At 47.9% G+C, this 15,785-nt stretch overlaps 1 protein-coding gene across 1 annotated transcript in view; it reads right to left on the bottom strand.

The window, feature by feature from the left end:
* WDFY3 (WD repeat and FYVE domain containing 3) overlaps positions 1 to 6,209 on the bottom strand; it is a 156,257-nt gene extending 150,048 nt beyond the window's left edge. The window contains 2 exon segments of the mRNA XM_048508758.1: positions 4,023 to 4,089; positions 6,187 to 6,209. Of these exon segments, the coding sequence (XP_048364715.1) occupies positions 4,023 to 4,089; positions 6,187 to 6,209 (90 nt within the window).
* Positions 6,210 to 15,785: the final 9,576 nt, after the last annotated feature.

Below are 15,785 nucleotides of genomic sequence, written 5' to 3'. Positions count from 1 at the left end.
AAATTAACAAGACCTGAGCCTCTTCCACACGTGCAGAATAATGCACTTTCAATTCACTTTCAATGTACTTTGCAGATGGATTATATTGTGCAGAATAGCAAACAATTGTGAAAATGGACTGAAAGTGCATTATTCTGCATGTGCAGAAGGACCCCTGTAGTGTCTTTCAGTGCAAATATTTACATGTATGTCAGTTTATGGAATATAAAAATAAGACTCCTTTAACTAACACAAACCATTCCTTCCTATAAAAAAAAGAAATGAAGAAATACTTTATGGAAATAGAGAGTTTTTTGTGCAAGATGGAGATTTCTTGGTAAGGAAAGAAAGCTCCCAGGAGTGAGGGCCAATTTAAAATGCATTTAAATCCTTCCACCTGCTGTAATGAGATATAAATGAACTGTCAGATGTAGGGAAATAATTTGTGATTTTTTCCTCCACACATCCTTATGCTTTATTGGACTTTCTGCTTTGGTTGCAGTCCTAGACAGAAAATGTTATTGTCCTGTATCGGGAGATTCTAATTTCTCCCTACTCCTTTATTACTTTTTAAGGGTATTTATACAACCGCCTTTTTTTGCAACACAGTCAGGACCCAAGGTGTGGTAATAACAATAAAGAGAATACAAAAACAATCATCTATGAAAAAAATCAGTAAAACACATAATTAAGACAAATAAACCAAATAAAGATCCTGAGGGGCGACTCAGTAGTAGGGTAGCAAAAGGAAAGGCTGAAAAGACCATATTCTCCCAAGTGAGGGGACTTCTAGAGACCCCGCTTTGAGGATCATAATTATCACAGAGATTCATACTGGTGGGAGATGGCCCTTCAAGTGTGTGTGCTCCAAGTCCTGAAGGGCTTTACAACATCATTGCGATCAAAATCTCCTAGCAGTAAAGTGTGGTTATAGCATAATAACAGACCAGTAATCATCATGACCATAATCATCAATGTCCAAACTGAAATGTTATTGATACTCAGTAGTACAGCAGCAACAGTTGGTTTGTGCTCATGGGTAAAGAGAGCGAGGTATGGTGTTGTGAAGATAAATCGGAGGAGACTGGTGTAAGCTGTTTTGAAACAGGACAGGTATGAAAAGGGATGCCAACTTCCAGGTGAGGCTTGGAGATCTCCCAGAATTTTAACTGATCTCCAGCCTACAGAGACCAGTTGTCCTGAAGAAAATGGCTGCTTTGGAGGCTAGACTCCACAGCATTACCCCCCACTTAGGTCTTTCCTCTCCTCAAACCCAGGCCTCCACAAGGTCCACCCCCAAGCCTACAGGAATTTTCAACCCAGAGTTGGCAACCCTAGGTATAAATGAAGATGGAAATAAACAGGACAGCTTCCAAGTCATCTAACACTTACCATTCCTTTGCCTGACCCTCTTTCTGCAGTGTTGGAGTGGTGTGTTCTGCGCACGGCTCGGCTCAGCTGTTCTTGGTAGGGTTAATTTTGTAACTTTGGTAGAACTGTGACAGAAACCTTAGCTTGGCGCATGGAAATCTAAGGAGTGGCTTCAGAAGCCTACTACTGCCTGAATATCAACAGCTTTGGCCCGCTCTGTCCGACGTGCCAAGCATAGGATGCTGCAGCGCTTGAGACATTCAACATTCGAAATAAAACAGCCATGGTTAGTACAATATATACAGACTCATTAGAAGATCATCAGAGGAGAGTGATAGTTGAGCATATGCATGGACTCAAATAAAAGACTACATTTGAGCGTGTGTGGAACTTTAGATGTAAAATGATGGCGCGTTGGCTCCTAACACGTTGCACACTGATGGAAGTTACAGTTGATATCGAGAGAAACAATTGTGCCAGTTTGTATATAAACAAGATGTTACGGGCACTTAAGTGGATTCCGCACAGCGGAGGACTTCATTCCTAAAAGTAACAGTGGGAGGCTAAGCAGACTTACACCCTCCTAAGCCTGTTGAAGTCAGTGGGCTTAGAAGGATGTAGCTGTTTAGGATTGTACTCCGCCAGTTCAATATCAGCTCTCACAGTTCAGAAAACCTTCTTTGTGATCGACATTCCTGTGTGCATTATCTGCAGTCAAGCTGCTTCTGACTTATGACAACAATAGGGCCAATTATTCACAGGTCTCTGCCTCGCAGCAAGGGTGAATGTATATTGGGGCAAGATTTCTTGTACACACAGATTTCCCCGGACCTACATACACTTTCCAGTTTCCCTGCACCAAGTAATTTTTAAAAACCCTCCAAAAAAAAACAAAAACAGAAAATGGAACCCTGTGTCAAATAGAGATGAATGCATTTGGTTAGTATACGTTAGTAAATTAGTAGCTAGTAACAAGCAATCGTTGTATTGGAGTGTTGGGGGGTTTCTGAGCTGTGTGGCCATGTTCCAGTAGCATTTTCTCCTGACGTTTTGCCTGCATCTGTGGCTGGCATCTTCAGAGGATCCTGTTGGAATCAATGGCTCATTCCGCACATGCAGAATAATGCACTTTCAAACTGTTTTCAGTGCTCTTTGAAGCTGTGCGGAATGGCAAAATCCACTTGCAAACAGTTGTGAAAGTGGTTTGGAAATGCATTATTTTGCGTGTGCGGAAGGGGCCAATGTATTTATAATTAGCAGTCCCAAACACAAATTCGAAAAGGTCAGAAAAGATACTAATTCCATGTATTGTCGGAGACTTTCACGGCCAGAATCACTGGGGCGCTGTGTGGTTTCCGGGCTGTATGGCCGTGTTCTAGCAGCATTCTCTCTTGACGTTTTGCCCGCATCTGTGGCTGGCATCTTCAGAGGATCTTCTTCTGAAGATGCCAGCCACAGATGTGGGTGAAACGTCAGGAGAGAATGCTGCTAGAACACGGCCATACAGCCCGGAAACCACACAGCACCCCAGATACTAATTCCATTGAAAAGATCCAGTTCTAAGCAGCTCCAACTGTGACCAACTTAAACCCTCTAAGATGAAGGGTGTTGGAATCGTCTTCCTTGAATATATTTTTTTAACATGACTGCATTGGCCTTGAATAGAGATAATTCAGATATATGCTTTCCAAATTAAGGCTAGTGGATGGAGTTAGATGACCCTCTGGCTCAAGGCCAGGGTTATAATCTTTCATTGCAACTTCTTGGGGGGGGGGAGCAGTTGTCTTAAACAATTTGCTGTGGAGCATTTAACAAGTAAATGACAGAAAAAAGGCCTAGGTCACTGCAAATTGCCGGCTTCTTTATGCCAATACGTTTTTGCTCCTACTGCAAGAGCATTGTCTAGACTTAGGGCAAGAGAATATTCTGTGGGAACAAGACCCTACTGAGGCCCATTAAGTGCGGAGTGCTTTCCATGATGCTCCTTGCAGTGTGTTTGCAGTGGGGTCTCCTCACGTTTGCTTATTTACACGCGAGGAGGTGGCCTACTGCCCACTGTGCAGCTTGCCGGCCCCCACTTCCAGGTTGCTTCCCATCAATCACAAGATTGCCAGCTTTGTTTTTAGCCCTTTAATTTTTATATTGATATTTTTACACCGCTAGTGCGATGGCTTGTTATACTTAATTTTTCTTATTTTTAACAAAGCTAGCTGTTGATCTCCCTGGAATCGAGTGGGAGTGGGAAAGAAGAAGAAGAAGAGTTTGGATTTATATCCCCCCTTTCTCTCCTGCAGGAGACTCAAAGGGGCTGACAATCTCCTTGCCCTTCCCCCCCTCACAACAAACACCCTGTGAGGTGGGTGGGGCTGAGAGAGCTCCGAGAAGCTGTGACTAGCCCAAGGTCACCCAGCTGGCGTGTGTGGGAGTGCACTGGCTAATCTGAATCCCCCAGATAAGCCTCCACAGCTCAGGCGGCAGAGCTGGGAATCAAACCCGGTTCCTCCAGATTAGATACACGAGCTCTTAACCTCCTACGCTTCTGCTGGAAAGGGAAGCAGAAACCCCGAAGCAAGGGGGGAAAAAATCAGGTTTTCCCCATTCTCACTAACCACGCGGCTTCCAGGATCTGCAGCAACACCTGCAATCAAATTTCCACCCCGAAGGAAAAATACCTTCACAGCAGGGCAGAGCACCAGTGTATAATCAGCCTGAATGTGCATTTCATCAAGCAAACCTTTGCTGGAAAAAAAAAGAGAAAGGAACTGACCATAAGAGGTTTGTGTTTCTCTCCCATTTGCCCCGGCACTGCAGCCTCCAAATGTTAAAAGGGACTGGATTCATTTTGCCTCTAATTTAGTCCACGGTGTTGCATCCTTCCCAGAAGAGGATTACAACCCTTCACTGTATTGTTATTATTATCATTTTGCCCTTCAGATTGTGATCCTAATTACCATGTGTGCCTGGAAGACTCAGGAGTATGAATGAGCTTGTTTGCCTGGCTTATTCTCCAGTGATTGCTTCTGGGCAAGATATTCACAAGGTTTATTGAAACCGCACCAGAGCGAAATGAAAGCATCGCGATCCCAGGCTAAGTGATGATTTCTTCCCTCAATGAGCTAAAGAAGGCAGGTTACTCTTAATTATTTATGACTCAACCTTTGGAATAGCTCTTCAGTTATTATTACTGATGCATTGTTACCATCACAAATCTAGCAAAAGCCATGCTAGTCTGTGAACCCATGGGAACCATCTGTATTTCCCCGCTTGTAATAACACCTCACATATGTATAATACTTTCAAGTATTCAAAGTGCTTCACATACACTATCACCCTGTCATTATTTCAACAAACGTGGAAAGTAGGTCAGAATTTCATCGTTTATGTATTTATTTTTATTTAATACCCCACCCTCTCCAGCCCAAATCAAACTCAGGGTGGCTAACATACAAGTTTAACAACAATCATGAAGACAATAACTTAAATAATGAAAAACATTTCATTTCCCTGATGGTGATTTCACAATCAAATCTCAATTTTGCCCAGCCATAGAAGTCTTATTGGGCGAAAAGAGGAATATAGGTTTTGGGGCTATATGATCCCAGCATTCCCCAGTCTTATTTCAACACTTCAGCTACTATCCGACACGATCACAGATTCACAAATTCTACATGGGTGTCACTTTATGGAACAATTAAAGTGAGGCTCTTATAAGGTACTCAGCTAAAACAGATCAAGGGCCTTTCCCCACTCACCGTTTGCTGCGCGCTACTCTTGCCAAGTAGCGCAGGGTCCAGCGGCACTCCCCGCTACAGGGGCGGCGACAACGCAGCCGCCCCGACTCTGCAGCTCTCGCGCCCCCTCAGCACGCATCATTTCTGGCGCTGCTGAAAACGGCGCCTTTTGATGACCCCACGCTCTGTGGGGAAGCCAGGGAACACAATCCCCGCGCTGAAAAGGTCCACGCCGGATGAAACCAACGTCATTTTTAAAAGTGGGGAAACGGCCTCAGATGGCCTTGTTGGTCTGAAGCAGCAGAAAACAGTTTGAGTGCAGTAGCACCTCTAAGGCCAACAAAGTTTTATTCTTGGCAGAGGATGCAAGCAAGCAAAAAAGCGGCATGGCCAATGGTGGGATTCAAATAATTTAACAACTGGTTGTGTACAAGCACCATTTTAACGGCTGGTTCTGCAGAAGCGGTGCGAACCTGCTGAATTCCAACACTGGGCATGGCCTCCCTCCTGACTTCCTTCTTGGCTTACTGGAAAGTAAGGGGGCTGGGAGTGCAGCCCGGGGATGCATTTTTCCAGGAGCAGTGCGGTGGTTTGGCCGTGAGTGGGTAGGGGGCGGGAGTTTGGCCAGGAGGTGGGCACAGGGGGGAGGGGGACAAAATGTGCCCCCACGTGACCCAGGCAGATTCAGCCTGCTAAAACTGCTAAAACTGCTAAAACTGGTTTGCCTTCTGCACAGATTTTCCTCAGTCTGTAATAAAACATGACAACAACAAAAAACCCTCCTGTTTTTGCAACCAATTGTGGTGGAAAGTTCCAAGCGTCACATTTTCTTTGGTCTCTCCCTATCTATGTGAGGAATTCCAATTCTGAGAAGCAAATTGCCTCATGACTTCACAGGAGGAGAGAATTGCCTTGAACTGAAGGGCTCTGAAGAGACCTCAGCATAAAAGACTGTGGGGCTAATCAATGTTTGCCTAATTAGATGAGGCTTGGCAGCTTCATTTATTTACAGTGACACTGAGGATGATGAATCAAGGGTGTCCATGTTAAATCCCACCATTACCACTTAAAGAGCAGGCCTCGCTTTCGGAATGCGATGGATTACCTTGGTGACGTTGCAGGCGTCATGAGCGAAACTCTGCTGTTAGTTTTGGTGACCAGAAATGCTTTATCTTTGAGCCAGGAAAGCTGCCAGGGTCACGAAAGCCCTAATTCCGTTCCTCAGATGAGTGTCTGCAGATTAATAACATGAATTCTAATTTGTTTATTTTCTGCACATTTGCTTCAAGGAGGATTTGAATACTTGAAAAATTTGAAATGTTTAGTCAATGATGCTAAAATAGCGTGAGGGGGCCTGTTACTCTTCACACACACCATTTCTACAGCTTCCTATTTTATTACGTGGCTTAATCAATAAATAAGGTTCCAATTCTGGGTTTGGAAATTCCTATAGATTAGAGAGTGGAACCCAGGGAGGGAGGCAGAGGTGGGATCCAGCAGGTTCTCACCAGTTCCTGAGAGTGGGTTACTAATTATTTGTGTGTGCCGAGAGGGGGTTACTAATTGGGTCTGCTTTTCCGTTAGAAATTCCATTAGGTCCAAAAATCATAAAGTCCTGTTGTTTCCTATGTAGCTAGTTAGCGAAGGTAGAAAACGGGATAATTCTCTCGGGCTGTTTTAAAAACATGTTTTAGAAATAGGGTAAAGTTCCTTGTTTAAGGAAAGTATCCTTCTTTTGATTTCTAGAAACAAAATTAAGTATTTGAAAGTATTAAGTATTTGACAGGCAGTCAATTGGAGGAGAAATAGTTGTTTCTGTTGGCAGTAGACGATAGGACTTGCTTTAATGAGTTTAAATTATGGACAGAAAGATAGCAGCTGGAAATTAGGAACTTTTTTTACAGTAAGAGTTTTTTACAGTAACAGAGAAATTATTAATGCCCCGCCCCCGGAATGCCCGGCCACACCCCCGTCGTGCCCCGCCCAGCCCCATTGGCGCTAAGCCACTGTTTGAATCCCACCACCATGGGAACCTGTTACTAAAATTTTTGGATCCCACCACTGGAGGGAGGTGTTTGGGAAGAGTATGGACTTCAATAGGACATAATGCCATAAAATCCACTTTCCGAAACAGCCATTTTCTCCAGGGGAACTGAGCTCTGTTGTCTGAATAGCAGTGTGGCATTTTTCCATCCTCAGGCTAGACAGTTGACCCCCTACCCATCCTAAGCTGAATTGGCCACAGTGATCCATGCAATGGTCACCTCTGGATTACTGCAGCCCGCTGTATGCAGGATTACCCTTGGGCCTTGCTCTGCAAACTCCAGCTGGTACAGAATGCAGCAGTGAGGCTTCTCACAGGAGTCTCGAGGCAGATGCATATACAACTGGTGTTCCTCCAGCTGCACTGGCTCCAGGTGGAGTACTGGATCAAGTTCAAGCTCTTGGTACTGACAAACAAAGCTCTAAAAGTTCTGGCACCAATGTACTCATGGGACCATCTCTCTTGCTATGTCCCTCGGTGGACACTGCGATCACAAAGAGAAAATCTTCTTGTGAGAGAGAAGTCCGCCTGTTCTCAACCGGGCCAGGGCCTTTTCAGCCTTGGTGGGATGTTCTGTCCAAAGAGACTAGGGCCCTGCAGGATTTAATGACATTCCACAGAGCCTGTAAGAGGCAGCAGCAGTTACCATCTTGGCCTCCCCCCACTCCCCATCCATCTATTTTTTAATTCCCATTCATTCAGATAAATTGTTCGTTTAATTTGTTCTTTTTTAGGATCTAGTAGGGCTTGATAACAGGGATAACAGAGATAATACAGCCGGTTTAGGTTCAAAGTCAGCTCTGAGGACAGACAAAAAAATCTATATGGCAGCCAAGAAATGTGAGAAAGAAAAAGAAAGAAATTGTTCTTCTCTTGAGGAAGATATCAACGAAAATGCACTTTGAAACACGTGAGGCGTTGAGAGACTGATTGAGATTGACTTTATAAAACGTTACTAAAATGGATACGATTTTAAAACTGTGTAAATGGATGATTGGTGTTTGGAATATGCTGCCACAGGAGGTGGTGATGGCCACTAACCTGGATAGCTTTAAAAGGGGCTTGGACAGATTTATGGAGAAGTCAATCTATGGCTACCAATCTTGATCCTCCTTGATCTCAGATTGCAAATGCCTTAGCAGACCAGGTGCTCAGGAGCAGCAGCAGCAGAAGGCCATTGCTTTCACATCCTGCATGTGAGCTCCCAAAGGCACCTGGTGGGCCACTGCGAGTAGCAGAGTGCTGGGCTAGACGGACTCTGGTCTGATCCAGCAGGCTAGTTCTTATGTTCTTATGTTCTTATGATTTTTGCTCCTATATAGGAATATATTGAAGACATGATTTATTTCTTAGTTGGTTAAACCATGGTTATGGTCTACTAATTACTGAATGCCATAAATTTGTTCCATATGAATTGTTGTACTAGAATTTGTTAAAAAGGAAGTTATACATATATACATATATATTGGTTCAGTGCAACCTCCGTCTTAGGTGTGTTGTGCGCTTCTTTGTTTTCATCGCAACAGGGATAATTCACCATCTTGGTTTGTAGACAGACATATAGTTGTAATAGTTTTAACATTTTTGATGATATAATTGTATTGATATTTAATGCTGGAAACCGCCCAGAGTCCTTTTTACATGTCCTGCCAATTTAGATTTGGAATCTTGCACCCATACTACATTTTCTGGATGAAAATGCTGTGTTCGCAGTTATGAAAGAACTCCCCCAATACTCTATAAATAACAAAGGTACGAGAACTAACGGCCTCTAAATATGATGGGTAGCAAAGGTGTACTGGTGTCAGGATGCCATTGTTGGGAGAGGGGAATTGCTGAGAAGTGCTTTGGCTTTGCATGTGCTGTTTATCTGTTTCCTGGCCTTGGAGGCCGCTGACTGAGACAAGCTTTCTGGCTTGACTTTTCTGTCTGTTTCTGTTCACGTGCGGGGGCTGGGATTTGGCTACATCCAGTGGTGGGATCCAAAAATGTTAGTAACAGGTTCCCATGGTGGTGGGATTCAAACTGTGGCGTAGCGCCAATGGGGCTGGGCGGGGCACGATGGGGGTGTGGCTGGGCATTCTAGGGGCGGGGCATTCCTGGGCGGGGCTGTGGCAAGGACCAGGGGCGAATCTAGGCAAACTGGAGCCCGGGGACAAAATCTGAGTTTGGTGCCCCCCCACCCCCACCCCAGGTATGGACGACCACCCTCCCCCACAACGACCAAACAATGATTTTTTGCACCAGCTCACAAAACACCTCCCACCACCAGCAAAACATACATGGCTTTCTCCCCACCAACTCTCTTTCCTAATTGTGTCCTCACACCAACCCTATGAGGTAGGTTGTTAGCCTCAGAAACAGCTCCAAGCCAGTGCAAGGGGAATTAACTTTTAAGCATGTAAATCTCTCACAAGTCACCCCCATCTGAAGCGTGTGTTTCATTAAGCAAAAGAACATCAGCATCATCTTCTCACAAAATCACCTCCTACCCCTAGCAGTACATGGCTCCCTCCCCCCCCACCATTCTCTAATTAGTCTTCACACCACACCTCAGAGGTAGGCTGCTAGCCTCCGAGAAACAGCTCCAAGCCAGTGTGCAACATTCCAGGAAGAGCGATGAGAAGCGGCAGCCGCCTGGCCTTGAGCACATTCCGCCAGTGCCCGGGCGATGGGCCAGGTTTCTCCGGCTTATAATCTTATCTCTGTATAGGGAGAGATGAGACCTCCACGCCCCATGGGGAACTGGGAGGGGGGGATGGGATGGGACATTGGAGAGTTATAACCAGGTGTTTCTGGCTGGAGATCTTATTCCTGCTAATGGGCGTGTACTTCTTGAGCTTTCTAAGATATTCATTAGGAATAAACCTGCCTTTACACCACAAGAGCCTTTTATTTCTGCTTCTATGGAATTCCTTACATTGTGGCAGGAATCCTAAATCATCTATATTCCTAGTGCAGTGGACTCCTCTGGAAGCCTCGGCATGGAGAGGTTGGATGTTTCTGGGGAAGCTGCGCGTAGCCCTCAAAGAGTGGGTCTCGACCCGTCCCCTCTGGATCTGGAGGGGAACCAGCGGGAGAACGGGTCTCGCTGGTGACTCTTTTCCGCTCCCTCGTACGTTAACGGTAGTCTTCCTTTACTTTCTGGAACGTAGGGACGTGAAGACGACAATTGGCGGGGACTTACATGAGTCGCTTGGGGTGCCGGTTCTATGGATCGAGCGCCTGTGGACCGGATATCTACCTCGCTTTCGGGATGGGATTAGCAAACCTCAGATGCAACCTGTCACGGAGGAGACGGGCTCCGGACCACCTTTGGCGCGCAACCCAGGAGTCCATTGAACGCATTCCTGGACTCGTATTTTGGCGATGCTCCCCAAAGAACCACCGTGGCACAGCACTCAGTCTGTCCGAAGACCACCGGTGACACTTTGGATCTATACTCAGGGATTGGGAGGGGTATCCGCACTGCCTTCCGATCGGACTCCCCTGATCCCGGACCAGCTGCTGCACCCGAGATGCCCTCGCGGAGCCACCGGTATAATGATGCCTCTGCGGTCCAGATCTAATTTTAGGAGTCCGGAGAAAGCTCGCTCCTCCTAGCCGGATCTGTTCCCTCTCCATGCATCGAAAGAGAGCTGGGATGAGGAAGGCGGTCGACTGAGAGATGCCCAAGAAGCATGGGCCCGTGAACGCCAGCTATGGGAAGAGGAACGGGAACAGCAGCAGCGAAGAGCGTGAAAACCTGCAGAGAGACCGGGAGCAGCAGCTAAAGAAGTCCAACCCCGAATTGGACCGTGCCAATGATGCTTCCTAACGGTAATATGCGCAGATTCCATTGTGTCCAGCGATAAAGTCCTGAAACACTCCAAACTGAACTTTGTTGTGCCAACTTGAGAGTGTTCAGGCCTTTATGACTCAAAGTGAACTTACTGCAGCCGTTCAACGGGACTTAACTGGCTAAATTAAACGAGAGAAAGCAGCTTTTGCATGCGCACTCCAGGGATGCATTGACTCGCAAGGAGAGAGAGCTGGCTGCCTTGGGAGAGGGAACTGAGGAAGCAGCAGATCAGGGCAAACTCCAAGTTGGAGTTTACGCTGTCACGGGTACAGCAGACGGCGCTCGAGGGGCTACGCTGCTGGGTCCAGCCACTTTCCAAGGACCGGCTCCCACCGGAACACCAGCGTGCACCGGCGCCGATACTTCCACTGATCCCGGCCCCCCTTAAGCAACCGCTGCCTCAACCCGCCTAACCTTATAGAACCGCCGCCACGGCGGGCTTTAAGGGCCATGGGAAGGGGTTACTACAGACCTCCAACACCTGCCCGCTTCGGGATGGGACCCGCTTCTAAACTTCCCTACTTCATCTTGCAAACTCTGATGCCCACATGGAGGATTGCGATGATGATTTATACCGGTTCGAGCGCGAAAAGCCACGTGGGACATCGGCTCAGTCCTGGATGGGGCAGCAGCCGCATCGGTTTAAAATTTTTTTGAACCTGGGTAAGATGGCGATTCTCGGCGACGGGTGTCTGCGATTCCTCCGGGGTTTCCTTGAGGGTTTCGCTTCCAAGATCCAGGTGTGCGAAAATGAAGCTATCCTCGCGACCATCAAAACTATCCAGCAAGGCAAACTTCGCTTCAAGAATTTGCCTGCGTGAATTTCGTGCGGCGGCTGCTCGACTCCCTCCAGAGTGGCCTGAGCGCATGAAATGCGAATACTTCTCAGATGCTGTCGACAGCAAGCTGCGTGAAACAGTGTTTTTAATTCGGGTCCCCCGCACTATTGCTGATTGGATTACATTGGGATCCCAAGTGGCGTCTCGCTTGGAGTACGCTCGTGCCGGAGGCCGCCCACGCCCGAAGCCGGCCACTGCGTCCACCAAGCCAAGCCCAGCCGCCCCTACCGAGACCACCTCCGAGCGCCGTCGCCGGCTGGGATTGTGTCTTTACTGCGGAGGTCCCGGTCACCTAGCCGCCAACTGCCCGAAAAAACAGAAGCCAACCACTCCGGCCGCGCGCACCCCATCTGCCAAGCCACCGCGCAAATCTGGGCCGCCCCCAACGGGCTCATCTAAAGCAGTCATCGAAGGCGACCCGGAGGAGGGGGACGCAGCAGTTTGCCTTTCTTCAGCCCCAATGGACATGGGTTCGACTCCAGACGCGGTGAGTGAAGGCAGCGCTCCCATTACAATCCAAGCGTTTCTGGCCAACCCCGCTAAGCATACTCGTATTATAGCCTCAGCCCTTGTGGATTCTGGCTGCTCCCATTGTTTAATGCGGCCCCAGGTGGCGGAGGAGCTAGGTCTAGACCAAATCCCCCTGGCTAAGCCCATACCCTTCACCCAAATGGACGGCAGTCCTCTCGGGAGCGAAGGACCGGCCCAGTTCAAAACGCAACCGGTTCTCCTCCGCTGCGCCGACCATTGGGAGAAAATTAGTTTTATTCTGGCGCCAGTGGCCAAACACTCCATAGTTCTGGGCATGCCATGGTTGTTGTTACATGAACCAAAATTCCTTTGGAAAGAAAGGATCTTGGAATTCACTGACCCTCCCTGCGGGGAACACATGAATTGGGGGGAAAACTCGACTTCTCCTGACACACACACACCCCTGGCTTCATCAGCGATTGCTCCCGATTCTACCGGCATCCCACCGGCGTACCAAGATCTGGCCAGGGTATTTCAGGAGCAAGAATGCGATCAGTTGCCACCCCATAGAGACACTGACTGCAAAATCGTAATACAGCCAGGGGCGCAACTGCCCAAAGGTAGAATCTACCGTATGAGTCCCAATGAGGAGAAGGAACTTCATGCCTTCTTAGACAAGAACCTCGCTCGCGGGTTCATACGGCGGGCTACCAAACACACACATGCTGCTCCTGTTTTGTTTGTAAAAAAGAAAGATGGGTCTTTACGGCTCTGCACAGATTACCGAGGTCTCAATGCAGTCTCCCTGTCCAATAAATACCCTTTGCCTTTGATCAAGGACCTTTTAGACGCATTGGGCAAAGGACGCATCTTTACTAAGTTGGACTTGAGAGAAGCTTACTACAGGGTCAGAATTGCTGAAGGCTATGAACACTTGACTGCATTTAACACAAAGTTTGGACAGTTTGAATACTTAATAATGCCATTCGGGTTAAGTGGGGCCCCCGGGGCTTTTATGGCCCTTATCAACGAAGTTCTCCATGATTTATTGTACAAGGGAGTAGTGGTATACTTAGATGACGTTTTAATTTATTCACAAACCATGGAAGAGCATGAAGCATTGGTTCGGGAAGTATTAAAACGCTTGCTCAACAACTCCCTCTTTGCCAAACTTTCCAAGTGCTGTTTCCACCAAACCTCTATTGACTATTTGGGTTACCGAATCTCGCCCGAGGGCCTACAAATGGATCCTGCTAAGATTGATGCAGTCCTCCAATGGCCGGCCCCCACCAACCGAAAAGAACTCCAATCTTTTCTAGGTTTTGCTAATTTCTATCGTGACTTTATACCCCAATTCGCTGAACTGACTCTCCCTCTCACAGACCTCTTGCGCACTAAGGGTAAAGATCCACTGTCCGCCAAGCCCGGGGCCCCCCTTTCCTGGTCTGAAGAGTGTCAAACAGCCTTTCAGCTCTTAAAGTCTGCTTTTACCACCGAACCTATCCTAAAGCACCCTGACCCAGATCTCCCGTTTGTGGTTCACGTGGATGCCTCGGACAAAGCGCTTGGAGCAGCCCTGTTGCAGAGAAATAAAGATGATAGGCTGGTTCCGTGTGCTTATTTATCAAAGAAATTCTCTGGTGCTGAACTCAACTGGACTGTGGGGGATAAAGAGACTGCGGCCATTAAAGTAGCCCTCTCCACCTGGCGCCACTGGCTGGAGGGGGCTAAACACCCCTTTCAAGTTTGGTCGGATCACAAGAACTTGGCCGCCCTCTCCACCCCCCTCAAGATGTCCGCAAAGCAACTTCGTTGGGCCGATTTCTTTTCTCGTTTCTCTTTCACGGTCCATTTTTTCCCCGGAAAAACCAATAAACTGGCTGATGCGCTCTCGCGCCTACCCGGGGAGGGGGGTGGAGCCGGCTTACGGGACATTCCACGCACTGTTCTCTCCCCCTCCCAATTGGGGCTGGCTGTCACCCGATCTCAGACATCCACTCCTCCTTCTCCGCCCATTCCCAGCCTGGTCTCTCCTTTCCTACGGGAACTTGAGGAGGCGGGGCGACGCGAGCCTCCGGCGGAGGAAGGCGACTCCCAGTTGCGTTTGGAGAATGGCGTTTGGCGGCGGGGGGATTGTTGGTATGTGCCTCCCTCCCTCCGCAAGCAGGTTCTCGAGGCCTGCCACGATGCCCGCTCGGCTGGACATTTTGGCTTTCTAAAAACTCTGCATTTGGCCCGCCGTCAATTCTGGTGGCGCGCGATGCGCAAGGACATTGAGACGTATATTAAAGGTTGCTCTGTTTGTGCAGAAGCCAAGACCGTTCCGGGAAAGCCCCATGGTCTGTTGAAACCTCTCCCGGTGGCCTCCCGCCCCTGGGAAGTCATCTCCATGGATTTTATTACAGATTTGCCAGAAAGTCATGGCAACACGGTCTTATGGGTGGTGGTGGACTTATTTTCTAAACAAGCCCATTTCATTCCATGTGCTTCCATCCCCTCCGCTCCTAAGTTGGCTCGTCTGTTCATTCAGCATATTTACCGTCTACACTCCGCCCCCGTTAAGGTGGTCTCCGACCGCGGCCCTCAATTCATTTCAAAGTTCTGGAAAGCTTTTCTAGGGTTGTTAGGGGCCGCCCCGGCGGTTGCCGCCCCCTACCACGTTCAAAGTGACGGTGAGTCGGAGAGAACGAACAGAACCCTAGAGCAGTATTTACGTTGTTACACCAACTACCACCAAGACAATTGGTGCGAGCTCATTCCGTTTGCGGAGTACGCCTATAACAATGCGGTTCATAGCAGTACAAAAAAAAACCCCTTCGAAATTGTGTCTGGTCGCTCCTTTCCACCGTTGCCGCAACTACCCGCGGAAGCATTGGATCCTCCAGAGTTTCAACAATGGATTTCATCCCTAGCCGAGGGTTGGAAATCGGTCCAGACTGCCTTACAACAGGCTAAGGACTCCCAAAAGCTGCAAGCGGATAAGCACCGCTCGGATTTCCCTCTGCGTGTGGGCGCTTGGGTGTAATTGTCTACCAAAAATCTCAGAGACGTGCATAAATTTTCCAAACTAGGCAAAAGATTCGTGGGACCTTTTCAGATTACTAAAGTGATTAATGATGTCACTGCCCGATTGGATTTGCCTAACTCTCTTAGTAACATTCATCCTGTCTTCCATTCCAGTTTACTCAAGGAGGCTCCCGTTTCCGATGCCTGGCACGACCCGCCGGAGAGACCCCCACCGACTATTATTGATGGCCACAAGCATTACGAAATTGACGCCATCCTGGACTCTCGCTTTAATCGCAAACGCTTGCAATATTTAGTCTCTTGGGTGGGATATTCCTCTGGGTATAATCAATGGGTTTATTCCGAAAATATTGACGCCCCCGCCCTTATTTCTGCCTTCCACCGCGCCTTTCCGCACAAACCTGGGGGGGAGGGGTCTTCTTTAAGGGAGGCAGAGTGTAAAGGATTCAATGGTGTTGATGAGAAGGGCAGCCGCCTGGCCT

This window comes from Sphaerodactylus townsendi, linkage group LG10, assembly GCF_021028975.2.
Source record: "Sphaerodactylus townsendi isolate TG3544 linkage group LG10, MPM_Stown_v2.3, whole genome shotgun sequence".
Taxonomy (NCBI): Eukaryota; Metazoa; Chordata; class Lepidosauria; order Squamata; family Sphaerodactylidae; genus Sphaerodactylus; species Sphaerodactylus townsendi.
Note: the sequence above shows the minus strand (reverse complement) of the source record. Positions and strands in the feature narration are given on the sequence as shown.